The sequence below is a fragment of the Vespa velutina genome, chromosome 25, assembly GCF_912470025.1.
Source record: "Vespa velutina chromosome 25, iVesVel2.1, whole genome shotgun sequence".
Taxonomy (NCBI): Eukaryota; Metazoa; Arthropoda; class Insecta; order Hymenoptera; family Vespidae; genus Vespa; species Vespa velutina.
Window position 1 is genome coordinate 2284022 of NC_062212.1, and position 15579 is coordinate 2299600.

Genomic DNA, 15579 nt, shown 5'->3' on the forward strand with positions numbered 1-15579 from the left:
TGACCTCCTCATTTGAAGTGAAGGTTTTACCGTCTAAAAAATTTGGCAGTGGCCGGAACAAATAATAATCCGAAGGTGCCAAATCTGGAGAATATGTTGGGTGTGGCATTGTATCCCATTCAAGCTGTAAAAGCTTTTGGCGAGTGACCAAACTTGTATGAGATCTCGCATTATTTTGGTGGAACATTACACCTTTTTTGTTGATTAATTCTGGCATTTTCTATTGAAGTGCATTATTCAGTTTGTCCAACTGATGACAGTAGACTTCCGAATTAATTGTTGTGTTATCCGGTAAAATCTCAAAAAAAAAAAACGATTCCTTTAAAATCTCACCAAACAGACAGCATCACTTTTTTTGATGGATATTGGCTTTGGAAATCCTTCGAGCCGGTTCATCTTTTTTGCTCCATGATCTCTTGCGTTTGACATTGTTATATACAACCCATTTTTCGTCCCCAATAATGATGCGCTTCAAAAATGGATCATTTTCGTGACGTTTGAGAAGCGAATCACAGACGTCAACACGACGACACAAATTTTTCTCCGTTAGAATATGGGGAACCCATATATCGAGCTTCAAGGTTAAACTCAGGCCTTTCAAGTGGTCATAAACAGTTGAATTTGATAAATTTAATCTCTCACTGATCTCACGTGTTCTTATTCGCCGGTTTGCATCAACTAATGCCTTTATCGTGTCTTTATCAGCTTCAACCGGCCTTGCAGAACGTGGTGCATCTTCGAGATCAAAATTGCCAGATCGACATTTTGCAAACCAGTTCTGGCACTGGCGTACTGTCAACTCATCTTCTCCATACACATTAATTTCTTTTTGGCTTGAACAGCATTTTTATCTTTTCTATAATAAAAAAGTAAAATATAACGAAAATGCTGCTTATTGCTCTCCATATTTAAAAGGGCACCAACCAAAAACTACTGCGTAGAATCAATTGGATTTTTTCATATGCAAACCTTGCTATATCAGCTCTCAAAACATATAATGATTATGCAGCTTAAGTGTGAAAAAAAAATACAATTAAATCATCTGTCGGGAAAAAAACGAAATTACTTTCCGAACAACCCTATACTAATAACTTAGTCTTACGTCACTTTAAAATCTTTAAGTTGAATATAAAGAATGTAGTTTTATATCGTTTCATAATCTTTAGATTGAATATAAAGAATGTAGTTTAACAACGTTTGAAAATCTTTAGGTTGAATATTGATATCATAATTCTAAGTCGTTTTAAAATATTTAAATTGAAATCAGTAACGTAGTTGTTTATATCGTTTAAAAATCATCAGGTTGAGTATTAGGTTGAATTTCAGAATGAATTTCTAAATCTTCAGGTTAAATATCGATAACGTAGTCGTAAGTCATTTATAAAATTTTGAGCTTAAGTATCGATAACGTAGTCCTACTTTATTTCATAATCTTTAAATTGAATTGACGCCATTTCAAAATTAGTACATATTACTCTAGAAAAGATACCTTCGTAAAATTTGTCAGATAGCAACAGAATGCATTATATAGGGGAAAAAAAAAAAAAAAAATTTTCTATAACTTTAAAGTATCCGCAAGGAATACTAGATTAGATTCAAAAAACTAGATTGATAGCAGATAAAAAGTCCGAAAAAAAATAAGAAACGCAAAGTAGTTTTATTTGCAAATTTTACAAAGTTTCGTTACATATAAATAAATATTTTTGTCGGATATCTTAATAAAGGATATTTTTATTAAAATATTAAATTTTAATTGTTAATCTGTTTGTTCAATTTTCATTTAAATTTATTAAATTTTATTGCTAAACATTTTAAATCCGTGGTATTGTTTCTTAATTTGTTAATACATTTTTATATTTCTCGTTATTATTAGATACTACGTTAAATTATTACGTAAGACAAATCTGTAGAAAATGTTATTAAAAAGTTTTTGGTTACAATAAATTCATTATATTTGTTTAAAAAAAAGAAAAAAAAGAAAAAAGAAAAAGAAAGAAAATATAATATTTATTTATAATTCGTATAAATGTTAAGCAGATATTTCAATTTTAATATTTCCAATAATTTTTTATCGATCACTTATTTTTTTTTTTTTTTTTTGCTTTTTGAGTTTTATTAGCAATAGATGATTATAAGCATTATACCAAGAAGTGATATTTTTTTATACTCGCACACATTTAACCCTGTAGTTGTGTCTGTGTGATCTAGGACACCACTGATCGATTTTGAGCTCAATTAAAACAATTTGCGCACTGCATGATTCACGAATTTTTTTTCTTTATAATGATTGAATTAAAAATGCAAATCTACTAATTATATTATTTCCGAGGTATCAAAGAATATATAGTATTTTTTTGGAGTAAAAATTATTCATTCTGTATAAATGACGGTTGTTCAAAGTGAATCCCGCAAGTAAACAATTTGAAATTATTTTGAGATGTGCACAACTAGGATTAAATGAAAAAAAATCTATGAGATATTGTCCATTAGCTATGGACATTTTAGAAATTACATGCGGCATCCAATTGAACATCCTACGAATTAATTTACTGCGTTAATTAATAAATATACATTTAATAATTAACGAATAATAAATATGCATTAACAATAAATTTTATTTGATATTAGATTACTCGGTATATGTCCGAATTCTTACGTGTACACGAAAGCTGTTGCCGAGAATGTCGTGAAAAAGAATATTGGGATAATACCAATTGGAATATTTCGTCCAGCAATTGGTAAATATTAACATAAAATGAATAACGTAGTAATTTTTGTAAAAAAAAAAAAAAAAAAAAAAAAACGATGTATGTCAATTGATGTCAATTAATTTCCAGTAATATCAACTTATCGAGAACCCATTCAAGGATGGGTTGATAATATATACGGACCAATTGGAATTGGATTAAGCATTGGACTTGGATTAATGCGAGTATTACATTGTGATGGTTCAGTAAAAGTTAGTTTAGTACCGTGCGATATGGTGATCAACGGTTTAATTGCTAGCGCCTGGGACATTGCATATAATCAAAGGTACAATGAAATAATTTTTATTTGAAAATGAGCGAATCCGTGTGCTCGTTTTTTTTTTTTTTTTTAAATTATTTAATCGAATAAATAATATTTCAGATTGAACGACACTCCTATTTACAACTATGTATCTAAGGATAATCCAATAACTTACGACGATTTAAAGAACAAGTCTGTCAAATATGGAGTACAATTTCCTACTGCAAAAGCGATTTGGTATTATAGCTTTAGAAATATAAAACATCGGTCGGTTTATATCTTTTACATGTACTTTCTACATTTATTACCAGCTTTTATTGTGGATACGTTCGCTTTGTGCATCGGTAAACAGCCAAGGTAAGTGTCTCTCTCTCTCTCTCTCTCTCTCTCTCTCTCTCTCTCTCTCTCTCTCTCTCTCTCTTTCTCATTTTATTTTATAAAATTTCATGCGATTGATATTCCTTTTCTACCAAGATTGCTTGATTAATCCTTAAACTGATTTAATCCTAATTGATCCCGAGATCAATTTCTACCTGAATTAAAACAATTTGTATCATTGTATGATTCATGATTTTTTTTTTTTTTTTTTTTATAATGACAAAATTGAAAATGCATCTTCGAATCTATTAATTATATTGTTTCTAAGACTTGAAAGAATATACAGTATGTCTTTTTTTTTTTTCTTTTTTTTTTTTTTTTTGAAGTCAAAATTATTCATTCCGTATGAATGACAGTGAAATGATATTGAAAGTGCCTGGCTTATAGCGCATCTCAAATGTACAATTTGAAATTATTTTGAGGTGTACGTAACTAGGGTTAATGCAACTCTCCTAATGTCATCTCAATTCTGTTTTAGTCTAAAATCTGCATATAATCTAATCCATTTATCATATTCATGAATTGGTCTTCATCTTGTCAATCTATATGTCTTCATAAATTCAAAGTAAAAAAGAAAAATTAAATTGATTTTTCGAGATACTCTCTATCGATCTATCTTCCGATCAAAATATCGATCAAATTTTTCGATCTTTATCGATTAAATTTTTCGATCAAATTTTCGATTTTTATCGATCAAATGCTTTATTTATGCGACAACTTAATTCTATGTCTTTTTATTTGTTATAACATTTAACAATTTTATCTTCAGCACTATTCTCTATTACCTCGTATCGAAGATCTTTATTATTTTTCTTTCTGTAATAATTTTTCCTTATAATTCACTTTTATAAAATGCCGCGTTTCAAAATAAAACAAAACAAAACAAAACAAAAACAAAAACTTATAAGAACAATATTCTAATACATTGATCTAATACATTGATCTAATACATTGATCTAATACATTGATCTAATAAATTTGATCTAATACTTCTAATACATTGATCTAATATTGATCTAATATTGAACAATCTTCTAATACATTGATCTACATTGATCTGTATTCTAATTTAGATTTTATAATATTTTTATTTTTTCATTATCATTAGTTATTTTACTATCATGATAATCACTATGATTGATTATTTTAAGTAATTAAATTCATTCTTATTTATTTAATAATATTATTTTTTTTTAAGATAAGGACAAATATCTCACATCTGACTTTATTATGGCAGGTCCCATTATCTTTGTCATATTCGTTTATGTTCATTTTGCATTCGATAAAATGACAATATCATTAGGAAATCTTTGAGTTTTAAATTTCCTCTCCTCGAATTGTAACTACTTTTACTAATTTACTTTTGATTTTTTTTAACGTATACATATTAAATATTAAAAACGTATTAAAATACATATTAAAAAGCAAGAGAGAGAGAGAGAGAGAGAGAGAGAGAGAGAGAGAGAGAGAGAGAGAGAGAGAGAGAGAGAGAGAGAGAGAGAGAGAGAGAGAGAGAGAGAGAGAGAGAGAGGGAGAGAGAGAGGGAGAGAGAGAGAGAGAGAGAGAGAGAGAGAGAGAGGGAGAGAGAGAGAGAGAGAGAGAGAGAGAGAGAGAGAGATTATGACTGTCGATTAATACATTCATAGTTTTATAGCTTTATAGCTTTTCTTTCATATTCACTATGATTACTATCATTGCAGTTTGATTCTTGTAAATATTGCAGATAAACTTTCGTTTTCTGTACTTGATTTCAATCATTTTGAAAATCTTAAGAAACTTAATAAAGTTAGGATTTACAAAATAATCATTATTGAACTCATCTATAAATGTCACATTTTGTTCTTTCTTATTAGGCATTATAAAATCAGTCGTAGAATTAGAATTGTCTCATGTCGAAATATTTTGAAAAACAATATCGATCTTTCATCAATTCAATTTGTCTTTTGATTTTTCTGTTAATAATTTATTAGCGGTTAATAATTTTCACATTTTCAGATAAAAAAATCACTTGCGGTTAATTGTTCTCACACATTCAGCTGAAAAATCACTTGCGGTTAATATTTACGACGATTTATTTTCTTAAGGACAATCACATTTTTTATAAAATCAAAGGACATTATGCAAATTTTGTACATCTTATATATTAAATGGAATAACTTCGTCAAAGTTGTTCCACTTTATATTTTTAATTCAGATAACCTTTCTTTTATTTATATTCAAATTCCTTAATGTTTTGTCAAATTTTAATCAGAAAATTTAATTTCTTCTTTACTATTTATTCATTCTCTTTCTAACGTCTGATCATCGAGGAATTCTTTACTTGTACTTATTAAAGTTATTCCATTATCATCTTTCGGGAATAATCTTATTTTTCCACTACGAACTAATTTTCTATCTTTGATTTTTAAAGTTAGTGCGTTATTTTTACTTTTTACCATAAGTTTCATTTGATGAGTTGTTCGAAAAGTAATTTCGTTTTTTTTTTTTTTTTTTTTTTGTGAAAATGAAAGACAATTTTCATATAATGAACAAATATTTTATTAAATTATATATTGGCTATTCTGGTCCAATACCTTTTGTCATCTTTCTGGTAGTAGCATGATTCCACGCTCATAAAATTTTTGGTCTTTGCTGGCAAAAAACTGATCGAGGTGTTTTTTAACCTCCTCATTTGAAGTGAAGGTTTTACCGTCTAAAAAATTTTGCAGTGACCGGAACAAATGATAATCCGAAGGTGTCAAATCTGGAGAATATGGTGGGTGTGGCATTGTATCCCATTCAAGCTGTAAAAGCTTTTGGCGAGAGACCAAACTTGTATGAGGTCTCGCATTATCTTGGTGGAACACTACACCTTTTCTGTTGATTAATTCTGGTCTTTTCTGTTGAAGTGCATCATTCAGTTTGTCCAGCTGATGACAGTAGACTTCCGAATTAATTATTATGTTATCCGGTAAAATCTCAAAAAAAAAACGATTCCTTTAAAATCTCACCAAACAGACAGCATCACTTTTTTTGATGGATATTGGCTTTGGGAATCCTTTGAGCCGGTTCATCTTTTTTGCTCCATGATCTCTTACGTTTGACATTGTTATATACAACCCATTTTTCGTCCTCAATAATGATGCGCTTCAAAAATGGATCATTTTCGTGACGTTTGAGAAGCGATTCACAGACGTCAACGCGACGACACAAATTTCTCTCCGTGAGAACATGGGAAACACATATATCGATCTTCGAGATTAAACCCAGGCCTTTCAAATGGTCATAAACAATTGAATTAGATAAATTTAATCTCTCACCGATCTCACGTGTTGTTATTCGCCGGTTTGCATCAACTAATGCCTTTATCGTGTCTTTATCAGCTTCAACCGGCCTTGCAGAACGTGGTGCATCTTCGACATCAAAATTACCAGATCGAAATTTTGTAAACATGTTTTGGCACTGGCGTACTGTCAACACATCTTCTCCATACACATCGGTTAATTTTTTTCTGGCTTGAACAGCATTTTTACCTTTTTTATAGTAAAAAAGTAAAATATGACGAAAATGCTGCTTATTGCTCTCCATATTTAAAAGGGCACCAACCAAAAACTACTGCGTAGAATCAATTGGATTTTTTCATATGCAAGCCTTGCTATATCAGCTCTCAAAACATATAATGATTATGCGGCTTAAGTGTGAAGTTGGGTGCAAAAAAATACAATTAAATCCTCTGTCGGGAAAAAAACGAAATTACTTTCCGAACAACCCAATATTTTCCTACACACATCGTATACATTCCATTACAGCGTCAAATCATTCATGGAATTCTCAATAAATTTACATTTTCATTCAAGGTTTCTTAAAATATATAAAAAAATTCACCAATTTTCGGAGGTAATTAATAAATTTTCTACAACCGAATGGCAGTTTACGAATGAAAGATGGGAGGAACTTTTAAAAAAATTAACAATGGAAGATCGTCGATTGTTTTTCTGTGACATAAAGGAACTAATATGGGATACTTTTTTTGAAAAATATATCTTAGGGATAAGAATATACGTCTTAAAGGATCCCATTGAAACACTTCCTCAAGCTCGTATAAAATGGCGAAGGTATTTTCTTTTTTATCTTTTATTTAACTTCATTATTTATCTGTGACAATGATATTCGAATGATACATTTATTTGTTGAATTTTCAAGGCTTTACTGGATTCATCAAACATTGAAACTTATTATCGCCTTTGTTCTTTTAACGATAACATGGGCTATAATTTTAAGACTATTTATAATTATTGACTATGTGTAAAATTAACACAGCGACATTAATTATGGCAACCGAAAAAAAAAATCGTAATTGATGCGTTTTACCATAATAAAAGAATCAAAGATCTGTTTTATTAAATGCATCCATAATAAATGATATCATTTATGGGATAAAGATACAATTAATATAAAAATGCAATTTTTTTTTCGTAAAATTTCGTATAGATATTGATATTTGATTTTCTTTCTCTTTTGTTATTTATTAAATTACTTACTTGTAAAAAGTAAAATAAATGAAAAAAAAAAAAAAAATGGCTTAATTTTTATCTTTTGTATGTTTTCATATTGAACGATACAACAGACTTCGATCAAAACCTTACTAAATCCATATTTTTGAAAGGCAATATATTACGATCATATTGCACTTTGACATTTACAGGGAAGAAATGAAAATTTGTATGAAATAAAAAATTCAATAATTGAGCGTCGGGCCAACGTCTATATCGTTGTAATCACTATAAAATCTTCATTCTTTTGTTTTCTTTTATTTTTCTCTTTGGAATGCGATCGAATGCAATAGTCCCAATTTTCAAAATTCCTACAAAAATATCAATTTTTAATTTTTGAATTTCGAGTCGTGAATCGTTGTATACGATTGGATATATCGATAGAATTAAAGATGGGATGAAATCAATTGTTTGTATCTGTCTTTACAGTTCAATACAAGAATAAAAAATATGCTGGAAAGAATGGAAATTTCCTGTAAAAGTGAAGTACAATATAAACATCTATTTAAAAAAAATAGAATACTGTATATATGTAATTGAATTGAATTATCATATATTCTTATATTACAAATATATTTATATTTATTATGAAATTATCATGTATTGTATATTTATTATTTTTTTAGATTATTTTACTAGAATTATTATTAGTATTATTATTAGAATTATTATCTGATCGGTCTTTTTTTTGTTTTTGTTTCTTAATTATCAATCAATATAATTATAAATAATTTATCAATTTACATATATAAATATCGAAATCTTGAGTGTAATTAAAAACATACGAAGTAAATTAATTGATTTTTCTTTGATACTTATTACTAATAATCCTATCGATTTAATTATTGAAAATAATATTAACGAGATAAGGACAACGAGATGGGGGAGCATTACCAGTTAGAAATTATATTTCATTTGTCTTGTATCATATATATATATACAAAAAAAAAAAAAAAAAATAAAAAAAAAAAGATTAATAAGATCACATATTATAGTGAATAACATTAACAATAATAATCACTTCGAAATGATCTTAACGTAATTTATTTTATATCAACCATTTTCTATTTCGTTCTATTAAATTTTCTCTCTCGTTCGTATTGCGGAAAAATAATATTGAAAATAAATAGATAAGACTAATATGTGTCTAGTATCTTTGATATAAAACTCTACGAATTTTGATCTCTAAACACTTCGTTTTTAATGAAACATTTTTCGAACATATCTTCGAGTTATCTGATTTCAAGTGAAGATACGTTACTGCCATTTATTTTTATTTAATCTACTGAAAGATTTAAAGAATTTGGAAATTTCAATTCTTTTTTTTTTTTCTTGCAAAAATACGGTATATATATAGTCGTTCGGAAAGTCATTTCGTTTTTCTTTGTGAAAATGAAAGACAATTTTCATATAATGAACGAATATTTTATTAAATTATATATTGGCCATTCTGGTCCAATACCTTTTGTCATCTTTCTGGTAGTAGCATGATTCCACGCTCATAAAACTTTTGGTCTTTGCTAGCAAAAAACTGATCAAGGTGGTTTTTGACCTTCTCATTTGAAGTGAAGGTTCTTCCGTCTAAAAAATTTTGCAGTAACCGGAACAAATGATAATCCGAAGGTGTCAAATCTGGAGAATATGGTGGGTGTGGCATTGTATCCCATTCAAGCTGTAAAAGCTTTTGGCGAGTGACCAAACTTGTATGAGGTCTCGTATTATCTTGGTGGAACACTACACCTTTTCTGATGATTAATTCTAGCCTTTTCTATTGAAGTGCATCATTCAGTTTGTCCAGCTGATGACAGTAGACTTCCGAATTAATTGTTGTGTTATCCGGTAAAATCTAAAAAAAAAACGATTCCTTTAAAATCCAACCAAACAGACAGCATCACCTTTTTTTGATGGATATTGGCTTTGGAAATCCTTCGAGCCGGTTCATCTTTTTTGCTTCATGATCTCTTGCGTTTGACATTGTTATATACAACCCATTTTTCATCCCTAATAATGATGCGCTTCAAAAATGGATCATTTTTGTGACGTTTGAGAAGCGAATCACAGACGTCAACGCGACGACACAAATTTTTCTCCGTTAGAATATGGGGAACCCATATATCGAGCTTCAAGGTTAAACTCAGGCCTTTCAAGTGGTCATAAACAGTTGAATTTGATAAATTTAATCTCTCACTGATCTCACGTGTTCTTATTCGCCGGTTTGCATCAACTAATGCCTTTATCGTGTCTTTATCAGCTTCAACCGGCCTTGTAGAACGTGGTGCATCTTCGAGATCAAAATTGCCAGATCGAAATTTTGCAAACCAGTTCTGGCACTGGCGTACTGTCAACTCATCTTCTTCATACACATTAATTTCTTTTTGGCTTGAACAGCATTTTTATCTTTTCTATAATAAAAAAGTAAAATATAACGAAAATGCTGCTTATTGCTCTCCATATTTAAAAGGGCACCAACCAAAAACTACTGCGTAGAATCAATTGGATTTTTTCATATGCAAACCTTGCTATATCAGCTCTCAAAACATATAATGATTATGCAGCTTAAGTGTGAACTTGGGTGCAATTAAATCCTTTGTCGGGAAAAAAACGAAATTATTTTCCGAACAACCCAATATATTTATATGACACTCACTCGCACTCGCGTGCACACAAACATTTATATATAGCAATCTCGTCATTGCTTGTTCTTCATATTTTATTCACATGAATTATGTTCAACGATCATTTTGTTAATATTCTAAAACGTAATAGCATTATAATTCTATAGCATTCTACATGGGTAATTGAGTATTAGAAATAATTAATTATCACGGACAGTATAGCTGCAACGAATAATATATTTTTATGATTGAAAATGTTCGTTATCAGCGTGATCATTCGAATATAAAATAAATTTGTTCATTCGATTCATAGTTCTTTTTTTTTAATACATTATCAGTTTTATAGATTATTCTTATTTATTTATCTATTTTTCTTTTTAATATAAATATTCGTTAAAAAGTTTTGTTAAATATAAATAATTCATTGATCTTTATAGCATATGATATTTTACGTGATAATATTTTATCTTATAAATAATATGGATATTTATTTGAAATACTGCGATCGAATCTGAATATAAAACCTAATGTAAAAAGTAATAAATAATAATAAAAATCTCTAAAAACGTCAGATTAAAAAAATAAATAAAAAATAATATAATACACTATATAGTATATATAATATATAATATATATTGAACTATGTATATTGAACTATAAACGGTGCGTAAGGGATGAATTATTTTAAAAAACGCTCGTGGCTCATCGCGTTAACGTTGAATGTCGGCCATTGAGATAAATAAAATTATCTGGTAATTAGTAAAATCTAATTAAAAGAATGTTTGAAAAGGAAAGTGAAGAAAGAGAACATTTTGCGTGATAGAGAAGAAAGGATAAAATAGAAATGATGGAAGCATGTCAAAGAAAAAAATTATAGGCTTTTATATTTGCAGATCAATTTGAAAAATTAGAATAATGGATATCCTGACAAAAGACGACAAAGGAAAAATGATTGTCTATGAAATCATCAATCGAAAATTTTGAAAAATTCACACCTATGCAAATATTTTACGATTGTCAAATTCTTTTTCTAATCGGTGAATATGGATTTATGGTTGAAGTATTATTCTTCGAAAAAATGTTTGGAGGAAGCCTAAAGTGCATTTATCTTTTGATACGATCAAAAAAATTTTTTTTCTAACGGTCAATGCATTATACTAATAGAGTTGAAAATTGAATTAAGCCTTTTTTGTAAATTACTTATTATTTTCTATAGAGCGAAAAATTAACGAAAGATTAAAGTTTATAATAAACAGTGGTAATCATACTAATATTTAATATTAACTAAAAAAATTAAACAACACAATAAATATTTTCTATTAAGAAAAATCCTTTGTACTTTCTATTATTCTCTTTACTATTCCCTAATTACAAAACAAAAATCAGTCCTTTCGTACGAAGCAAAATTAGTTAATATTTTTAATTCAAAGATTTATTCGATTAAAATTTATATCGACCTATAAAATACCATGGCATAGGAAAATGAAGTTTTCATAAACTGAAATAAAAGATTTCGATTAATAAAAAATTCCTTTATTATCATAGTTGGTATCTATTGAATTTATTTTACCGTGCCAAAAAGATAATGGGATAATACGATTACTCCTTTAATAGAAAGATTGCATGGCATCATGCTCTTCATTATCATAAATAGTAAAATTTTTTGCGTTTTTAAAGATAACTTGTAAAATGGTATTTGGCATCTATAAAGATTAATTCATCAATTACATTTTAATTAATTAGCCATCTAATTAAAGTAAACTTAGAGCAATACCAACAATTTTATATATATTTCGGTGTGATGATCTATTAATTTTTGTCCAAGATAATGATAAATGTATATTACGAACATAGATCCAAAGACATAATTAGTCTTTTGTAATACTTCGTTCATATTTATAGTAAAGGAAAGTATCTGAAATAACTAAAAAAAAAAATGTTCAAGCACTTACTTAATTATAATTATAGAAAGCCTGAAGGAAAAGTATTTCTCTTTTTATTTTATCATTTTTTTTCAAACTAAAATCCATATTACTTACATAAATATAATTTAAGATAATCAAAAGCATTGCGAATATCGCCTCGAACAGACAAATTTTCCCATGATAAAGTTTTACTAAATCGACGAAACTTAAAGAGCGAAAAGAAATAAAAACAAAAATAGAGTAATTTTAAGGAAAAAGAAGAAAGACATGCAATATTATTATTATTCAAAATTGGCACATGTACGAATAAATTAAATAGAATACAGTTTTGTGAAATTCGTTACAAACTCGATAACGTTGTCGTAGGATTTTATGATATCGATGATCCACTCATATTCTTCATCATAATTGATAAAATTGTATGTATGGTAGAGATTATGCGAATTGCTTTTACATCCTTTCTCTATCTTCCATCTACGTAAAAAAACAAAATTTATTCAATTTGTAAAGAAAAGAAAATTAAATTTCGACTGATAAATATTTTTTAATATTTGTTATCAAAAAAGAATATATATATATATTTCATGATATATCGTCAGAAATGATTACTTACGCGACGATATTGAAAAGAGCGCAGGTATGCTGTACAAATGAGACGAATATAGAACAATGTGCTATTCCAATCGTGCTTAAGACGACTAAGCATGTGTATTCGTTGAATAGTGCGAAATAGAAATTCGCTTGATCTTTCAAAAAGTAATCAATAGAAATTGGTAATATTAATTCGGTTTCATCCAGTACACCAAAGATATATAAAATAATATGTATCACGGATGGTAGCATTTGAATCGTAATATACACATAAAAAGCAACTGGAATAATAGAACGTTAATTTAATTTAATTATTATAAACATATAAAGTAACTTCAATAATGTATATTCTTTTTCTCCTTTCTTTTTTTTTACTTGCGATTAATATTGTACACATTCTGCTTGGATTAGCATATGTTTTTAATATCATCAATTCAGACTTGTTCGTCATATTATTCCAATCGGATTTAATACGAAAAAGAATTGCCTTTATCTGAAAGTATTACGATATATTGTATCCTTGCATGTTTATTTATGTCTGATTTAAATAAAGTAATTATGACAAATACGAACGATTTTAACTTTCGATAAAAAGTTGTAATATGTTAATGAAAACAAAATAGAAGGCAAAGCCGTTTCCAATAATTTCGTGATAGAATCTATCTTCAGTTCTGACAAGATGAGCATACAAACCTAAAATACATTAAGCAATCTTGATCTAATTTGTTCTAATCACATGTTAGTATAATTATATATCAGAAAGAGATTTACCTGTGAAAATGATGCTATTGCTATGATAAGATTGAAACAACAAATGTGAATCATTTGACACGAAGATGTTTTATAAGGCGAAATGCCAATTAATTTAAAGAATAGAATATTATAAATATAGTACTCGTTTACGAAATACTTCTCTTCTTCCAGGGACATATTGATGTCTCATATAACGCATCAATTTCGATTGGCTTCTAACCAATGCCGTTTTCTGGTACATCAAGTATTCTAAATATCCCTTCTAAATGAATTTTTAAAATAACAGATGTGAGCGTACATTTCTAACAATAGTCTCGAAGGGCAGAGATTCTTTTTCCCGAAGCAATAATTCATGTAATATCTATTGCCTATCATACGTTTCTTCCCTCTTAGTTCATTTGTGCGTGTATAACTAAATAAATGTTTCTTTCTAACTATTAAGTTATTATTTGTAATTTACTCCTTACATGGTCGATAATTTTCTCCCTTCTACGATGGACATGCGCATTGCCTACGAAGGCAATTCACCATTTCATTCTCCCTCAGTATGATTTTATTTTTCAAAAGAAAGACATGGGAGAGATGTATCTATTATTTTATAGTGTCTATTGGATATATAAAAAAAGATTCCTCGTATAGTGACAATTATTATCTCCTTAGCATCAGCCAATATTGATTAGTATAAACGTAAACATGATAGTTGGCACAAATATAATAACAAAATTCTACTACTTATTTTATAGGCAAGTAATTGTTTCGAAATATTTCTTCATTATTTCTTAAAAATAAGTGGACATTATATGTTGCTATAAATGTTGTTTTATATCTGTTCTTTTAGAAATTTCTTTTTATTTTATATTAATATATATACAAATATATATATATTTATTTTTTTATTTATTAAGTATATAAAAAGGTATATTTATGATCCTTTGAATACGATCTAATAAAATTTGTAGCTGCTTAAAAGAATGTTCTTTATATATAATTCGTATCGTAGATACAGCCTCTTGTTGAATTACAGCCTCTTGTAGAATTTTTCGTTATACGTTTCCTTCTCTAATTCTTGTCTATGTCAATCAAAAAGTTTATGATAATATCTAGTAATCAATATCTTTCCGCAGCAACAAATATGCAAATCATCATTTGTTGATTATTGTCTTTTGTTTGGGACGAGTCTGTTATTCGTACAGTATATATATAAAAATAATTTTCAATAAAATCAGAGAACACTATTCCAATCTTAACGCGTTATTAAATGGAATAACTTCGATAAGGTTACTTCTTATCTCTTTGTTTGTCAAACAAATACCTTAATCTCCTGTAAAATTTTAATCAAAAAATTTGATGATTCTCTTACTATTTATCCGATCGCTTTCTAACTTTTGATCGTCTGAGTTTCTCTACTTGTACTTCCTAAAGTTACTCCATGTATTCCACTATCATCTTTCGGAATAATCTTATTTTTCCTCTTCGAACTGATTTTCTATTTTTGATTCTTAAAGTTAGCACGTATTTTTAATTTTTATCATATATTTTATTGTTTTTACTGTACGTAGTATGCCTTCCTTTAGAGGGTCAGTTGATGCATGAAATTCTCAATAAATTTACATTTTCGTTCAAAATTATTCAAAATGTATAAAAATATTCACAAGTTATCCGGCGTACTGAGTATGTTTTCTGCAACCAAATGGCAGTTTAAAAATGAAGTTTAGGAAAGAAGATAACAATGGAAAATTAGGATATTTTTCAATGAAAAGTATCCTTACGGATAAG

General features: G+C 28.2%; 2 protein-coding genes across 9 annotated transcripts in view; one reads left to right on the forward strand and one right to left on the reverse strand.

The window, feature by feature from the left end:
• Window positions 1-11809, forward strand: part of LOC124957243 (fatty acyl-CoA reductase wat-like) — a 40634-nt gene extending 28825 nt beyond the window's left edge. For 7 of the 8 annotated variants that reach the window (XM_047514088.1, XM_047514083.1, XM_047514082.1 and 4 more), the window contains 5 exons: window positions 2629-2738; window positions 2838-3033; window positions 3130-3366; window positions 7224-7481; window positions 7570-7829. In XM_047514088.1, coding sequence (XP_047370044.1) covers window positions 2629-2738; window positions 2838-3033; window positions 3130-3366; window positions 7224-7481; window positions 7570-7675 — 907 coding nt within the window. In that variant the 3' untranslated portion in view covers window positions 7676-7829. Of the gene's footprint in view, window positions 1-2628; window positions 2739-2837; window positions 3034-3129; window positions 3367-7223; window positions 7482-7569; window positions 7830-11427 lie in introns of those variants that run through there. The other variant, XM_047514089.1, reaches the window with a different exon arrangement.
• Window positions 11810-12604: 795 nt separating this feature from the next.
• On the reverse strand, window positions 12605-14227 carry LOC124957245. The gene is made up of 4 exons (XM_047514091.1): window positions 13822-14227; window positions 13624-13743; window positions 13073-13543; window positions 12605-12933 (listed from the first exon to the last, which is right to left on the reverse strand). The coding sequence occupies exons 1-3, from the start codon at window positions 13978-13980 to the stop codon at window positions 13358-13360; spliced, it is 465 nt and encodes a 154-aa protein (XP_047370047.1). The 5' UTR covers window positions 13981-14227; the 3' UTR covers window positions 12605-12933; window positions 13073-13357.
• Between the last annotated feature and the right edge of the window lie 1352 nt (window positions 14228-15579).